This window comes from Vidua macroura, chromosome 16 (genome assembly GCF_024509145.1).
Source record: "Vidua macroura isolate BioBank_ID:100142 chromosome 16, ASM2450914v1, whole genome shotgun sequence".
NCBI lineage: Eukaryota > Metazoa > Chordata > Aves > Passeriformes > Viduidae > Vidua > Vidua macroura.
Genome location: NC_071586.1, coordinates 1,881,501 through 1,887,500, shown reverse-complemented (window position 1 = coordinate 1,887,500; position 6,000 = coordinate 1,881,501). Strand labels below are relative to the sequence as shown.

Below are 6,000 nucleotides of genomic sequence, written 5' to 3'. Positions count from 1 at the left end.
CAACTTGCTCTGGGGGAAGGTGTCCCGTGAGATGGGCTTTAAAGTCCCTTCCACCCCAAAACATTCCTCGACTCTTCAGGATGCTATCTGGCACAGAACTGAATCCACGTGCTTTCACCCTCTGAACCATCCCAGGATCCATGTGAAAACAGTGTTATTACCTCTGACCTGCTAAACCCATCATTTAGAGATGTCAGCTGCCTGAAAATCCGGGTTTTGACAAACACATTGCACCCCCTTGGGGACAAGAAGCAGCTGAGCGTGCTGATGGCTGAGTGATTCCTCCCTGAGCCCGGCATAACGGGGAGCAGAGCGGCTCTGCCTCATGCTCCAGCAGGGTCGCAGGGTGGGATCACCCCCTGCAAGAGCTGAGTTCTCCTCCTTGTGAGAAATTCCCATTTCTCAGCTTCTGGGAGACAAACGATCTCTCCACAAGGGTCACTAACTCACGGGTGATCATTATCCTGCTCTGCCAGAGCCCATGCAGACACACTGGACCAGAGCAGCATTCTTGCTGCACATCTTCCCAGCACAGCTCGGCATGGAAAACCAGGTCATTGAGCTGAGGCAGCCAAACTATCTGCTGGGGGAGGGAGGGAGCAGGAGCGTGTCAGTCATTCCACTCGCTTCAAAAAGAAGGAGAAGCGGGAGGGGGAGAGGGAGGGGACACAGGAAGGACTATTGAAGTAGCCAAAGAAATACAAAAATCTGGGTCCAAAAGCCTCTGGTTAATCTGTGCTGAGGTAGCAGTCAGCGGGAAGGTGTCTGTCCTTTAAGGAACCATCAGAAAGTTACTTGAATTCGGTGTTTTTATAAACTTGTCGACCTGAAAGCTGCCAGGCCCCTTCCCGCCGCCGCTCGAAATGAGAGTGGCTCCAATCCGTTCACGTGCGGGCTGCGCAAGCCAAGCAGAAAAAAGGGAAACAAAGCGCGCTGGCAGCGCGGAGGGACCGGCCCCGGGCAGCCCCGCCGTGACCTCCGGGCACCGCCGTGGGGCCGCCGGGGGAGCGGGAGGGCTCTGCCCGCGGGGTGCCGGGGGAGCAGCGGGTCAGCACAGCCCTGTCCCCAGCCCTGTCCCCAGCTCTGTCCCCAGCTCTGTCCCCAGCCTGTTCCCAGCCCTGTCCCCAGCTCTGTCCCCAGCTCTGTCCCCAGCCTGTCCCCAGCCTTGTCCCCAGCCCTGTCCCCAGCTCTGTCCCCAGTTCTGTCCCCAGTTCTGTCCCTAGCCTTGTCCCCAGCCCTGTCCCCAGCTCTGTCCCCAGCTCTGTCCCCAGCCCTGTCCCCAGCCCTGTCCCCAGCTCTGTCCCCAGCCTGTCCCCAGCCTGTCCCCAGCTCTGTCCCCAGCCCTGTCCCCAGCCCTGTCCCCAGCTCTGTCCCCAGCCCTGTCCCCAGCCCTGTCCCCAGCTCTGTCCCCAGCCTGTCCCCAGGCTGTCCCCGCTGTGAGGGCAGGTCTGCAGGCCGTGTGGGAAGGAGCCGTGTTACATCAAATCCCTGGAGACAATCCCACGGCCAGGCTGTGCCGTGTCACAGCTCAGAGCCTGGACATGTCTTGGCCGTGTGTGCTGGGACCCTGAACCCCCCTGGGCTGGGCTGAGCCCTGGTATGGGCAGCAGGAGGGGGGGATTCTGCCCCTCTGCCCCCTCAGGTGAGACCCCACCTGCAGAGCTGCTCCAGCCCTGGGGCCAACAGCAGCAGGACCTGGAGCTGCTGGAGAGAGCCCAGGGGAGCCCACGGAGATGCTCCAAGGGCTGGAGCCCCTCTGCTCTGCAGCCAGGCTGGGAGAGCTGGGGGTGCTCACCTGGAGAGGAGAAGGCTCCAGGGACACCTCAGAGCCCCTTGCAGGGCCTAAAGGGGCTCCAGGAGAGCTGGAGAGGGACTGGGGACAAGGGATGGAGGGACAGGACACAGGGAATGGCTTCCACTGCCAGAGGGCAGGGCTGGATGGGATATTGGGAAGGAATTGTTCCCTGGGAGGGTGGGCAGGCCCTGGCACAGGGTGCCCAGAGCAGCTGTGGCTGCCCCTGGATCCCTGGCAGTGCCCAAGGCCAGGCTGGACGGGGCTTGGAGCAGCCTGGGACAGTGGAAGGTGTCCCTGCCATGGCACGGGTGGCACTGGATGGTTTTTGTGGTTCAGTGGCCTTTAAGAGGTCCCTCAGCAAGAACCTTTGTACAATTTGTGCTCCCTGGACCTGAGCTGCGAGGGGGTTGCACAAATGAAAGCCAAGCAAGGCACCTGCACAGCAGGGACCGTGAGGTGGACCTGGATCTGTGGGATGACCCCTGGGATGAGCTCTGGGATGAGCCCTGCAGCCGCTCTCACCTCCTTGTCCAGCTCTCTGCCGAGGGCCAGGTAATTGCTCTTCAGGATGATGAACTCCTCCCCCAGCTCCTGCCGGCTGCTCTCCAGGGCGTGCAGGCGCTCCCGCAGGGAATCCCGCTCCTCCCTGAGCCCGGCACTGCCCTGCTCCAGCTCCTGCACCCGCCTCTCCAGGGCCAGCATCTGCTCAGGGGGACAGCAGGGTCAGAGCAGCAAAACAGGAGAGCACGGGAGCTCCTTGGGATCTGGGCTGCTGGGGGGAATTCAGCTCCCTCTAAAGCCAGGAGGCGATGGCAAGCAGAGTAAAGGTGGCTGTGTTAGGAGCTGCAGAGTTGGGGGAAGGTTCTGGCAGGGCTGAAATTGGCTGTTCCCAAATGTGGGTACCGTAGTTTTCAGCTGGAAAATCTCCATCTCATAACGCTCCTTCATTTTGTTTGTCTCTATCTGGAGATCCACGAGGTCTTTGGAAATCTGGGAGAGACAAAGTCAGTGAAGGCCATGGATGGATTCTGAGGCCAATGTGATGTTTGAGCACAACACAGCCCCCCCCAGAAGGAGGAATTTCCCCCCAGATCTCCCACTGTGGATTTACTGGTCTCACACAGCATCACAGCTCAGTTCCCTCCAACTCCCAAAGTTTTACCTTCAGTTTTTCCTCTTCACTGAGGACCATCCTGGCTGGGAAGTCTGTCCTGGAGCCAGGCAGCTTCCCCATCTCCTCCTGTGGGTCTCCAGGCTGGTGCATCTCCTGGTTCCTGTCCTCCAGCTGCACCTGGAGGCACAGAGCAGCTCCAGCTGGGCTCTCCTCTCCCCCTGCCCCTCGCCCACCACTGCTGCTGGAAGAGCTCAGCACCTCCAGCTTCTCAGGAGCTGAACAAATCCCAGCCATCTCTCCCCCGTGGTTAGCATTTCCTGGGCAGAGTGCTGATTCCATGAGCTGGGAAGGGGCTGCAGGCCTTCATACCTGGATTTTCAGGCAGCAAGGGGCTCTGTCAGAATACTCACATTCTCATTCTCTGCAACAATTCCAAAATCCATGTGCTCAGAGGCCAGGGGCTCTGCACGGGGCTGGGCAGGCAGCACCTGAGAAGCCAAGGAAGGATCTCTAAGGAACTTCTCCCAGGAGGTCCAGCGCTGTTGCTACCAACTCTGGTTACCAGAGGCTTCCACCTGGATTTTAAGGTGGTTCCAAACCTTACAGCCACCCTGGGAGCTGCTGCAGGGAAAGCACTGGCACTTCCCAGGAGGATTCTGAATTCCCAGCTCAGCCCACAGCAGACACTGGAACAAGCAACTCAGGAACATCCCCAGGGCAGCCAGGGAGGGGGTACCAGCCCCTGTTATGGACCATTCCCAAACCTGGCTGCAGGGATGGCCTCCATCTCCACTGCAGGGATATTCCAGTGGAGATGGAGGCCATCCCTGCAGCTTTAGGGGCTGACAGGAGAGAGGGAGAGTGACTTTTTACATGGGCCAACAGTGATAGGACAAGGGGGAAGGTTTTTAAAGTAATAGAGGAGAAATTTAGAATGGATAAAGAGCAGGGATGGATGGGATATTGGGAAGGAATTGTTCCCTGGCAGGGTGGGCAGGCCCACCTGGAGGAGGTGGGCACAGGGTGCCAGAGAAGCTGTGGTTGCCCCTGGATCCCTGGAAGTGTCCAAGGCCAGGTTGGACAGGGCTTTGAGCAGCCTGGGACAGTGGAAGGTGTCCCTGAACATGGCAGGGGTGGCACTGGATGGATTTTAAGGTCCCTTCCCACCCAAAGCATTCCATGATTCCAAGGGCTGATTAACTCAATAATTAACCCACTAAACCAATCACCTGCTCCAAGCCCATCCCATAGTATCTGATTTTCTCCAGGAAAGTTCCTCTTGATCCCTACAGTCCTTGAACCTCCCGTGCCAACGAGCTGCTCCAGTGGTCCCAGGATCTCTGAGTTCTGGGTGCAGGAAAGACCTTTCCCAATTCATCCCTTCGCATCAGAGCTGCTGTGTGGAAAAAGATGTTTTAAAGCAAAGCATGCACTGAAACAAGCCTGGATTAGCCCTGACAGTGCTTGTTCTGGGTGCTGCTGCTGGCTCCAAACTGGGACCTGCCAGGCTGGAATGGGACAAATCCCACAGCCAAAAGTGTTTTGAGAATCTCCAGGGCAGAGTGGATAACACTGGAAAACCTTGAACAGGAGTAAAATCAGATGGACTGGGAGACCTTTAGAGGGCCCTTCCAACTCAAACTCTTCCATGATTCTAAAATGAATTCCAGCTCTTAATCTCCTCATTTCAGGCTTATTATTGCTGCTATTTCTGGAGAGTGGGTGAGTTTAGGTAAGAATCTGTCTCCCACAGAAAAAAAAAGCTTTGACAATATAATGTTCAAAAAAGCCCAAAGCTCTGAATAACTCCTCAGGATCTGTCAGAGCTCAGCAGATGAGAGGGAGAGGGGCCACCCTGACACAGCTCCATGACAAGCAGAGCTCCTGACCTGTTCCAGGCTGCTGGAGGAGACCCCAGAGCCCCTCAGTGAAGGTGCACAGAGGCCAGAGCCAGGGGCTGAGCATTTCGGGGGGGTCAGGGGAAGGAGAAGCCAGCAAACCGTGCAATTACGGCTTGTTTTTCTGCAACAGAACTTAACAGACCTGAAGTAATTTTATTAAGGTAATGAAAGTGTTGATGAGAATTCACAGTCTCTTCACACCCGGCGCGGAGCCGAATTCACACCCTGCCCACGGCGCGGGAGCTCGGAGGGAGCTCGGGCACACGGAGGAGCCGACTGCAGCTCCGCTCCCCGGGCGGCTCCGAGGGGTCTCAGCCCCACATGGACACCCCAAGGATGGGCACCCCCATCCTACAGCCCCGGGACCCTGATTTGGGGGGAAACAGCCCCACCCATCACACGGGCGCTCCCTGAGCCGCAGCGAGCCCGTTCCAATTAACGGGCAATTAACATATGCAAACACGGCGTTATTTATGCAATAAATAACCTGTGTGCCAGGTGCCCTACCGGCACCAGGAGTGACAGTGACCAATTTTCCCAGGGGCTGGGAATACGAAGCCAATTTTGTGCCGGGCAACACCACAAAAAGCAGATTCGGGCTGAGAAATGAAGTTGTGGGGTGTCACTGAATTTCCACCACCATTCCGGACTAAAGCACACAACCCCCCCCAGAGCCAAATCCCAGCTCTGTCCTGGGGGATTCTCACTCTCCTTGTCAGGTACACCTTAAACCCAGTCCCGGGAGCGCGGCTTTAGGGGATGGAACCACTCCCAAGCCCACGGGAGTTCCAGGGGAAGCTTTGGGGCGCGCAGCCCCCGCACCGAGCCCGCTGCTGGTTGTCACCTCTCCTCCAGCCCTGCCAGCCCTCGCAGGGTCACACACGGCCCTGTGCCCCCCAGGGGACCCCCGAGCGGAGCAGGGGGAGCAGCCCCCGCCCGCCCCAGCTCTCGGCAGCCGCACGGTCTTAGCGCAGTGAGTGGCTCCATCTGGCTTCCAGCGCCAGCAAAGAGAGTTTGAGTCCGTTCCCGGATCTGCAAATTCCTCCCGCGATGCCAGGGGAGCACGCTGGCACCCGGGATGCCAGGGGAGCACGCTGCCACCCGGCATGCCTGAGGTGCCCGAGCCTCGCTGCCCCAGGGATGAGGAATCCCTGGGCACCCAGCTCCCACCGATCCCCCCCCCAGCACAT

General features: G+C 58.4%; 1 protein-coding gene across 1 annotated transcript in view; it reads right to left on the bottom strand.

Annotated features, from left to right (window-relative positions):
* The window catches only part of CCDC78 (coiled-coil domain containing 78), a 16,578-nt gene extending 12,844 nt beyond the window's left edge, over positions 1-3,734 (bottom strand). The window contains 5 exon segments of the mRNA XM_053992346.1: positions 2,318-2,497; positions 2,699-2,785; positions 2,958-3,131; positions 3,133-3,173; positions 3,674-3,734. Coding sequence (XP_053848321.1) covers positions 2,318-2,497; positions 2,699-2,785; positions 2,958-3,131; positions 3,133-3,173; positions 3,674-3,734 — 543 coding nt within the window.
* Positions 3,735-6,000: the final 2,266 nt, after the last annotated feature.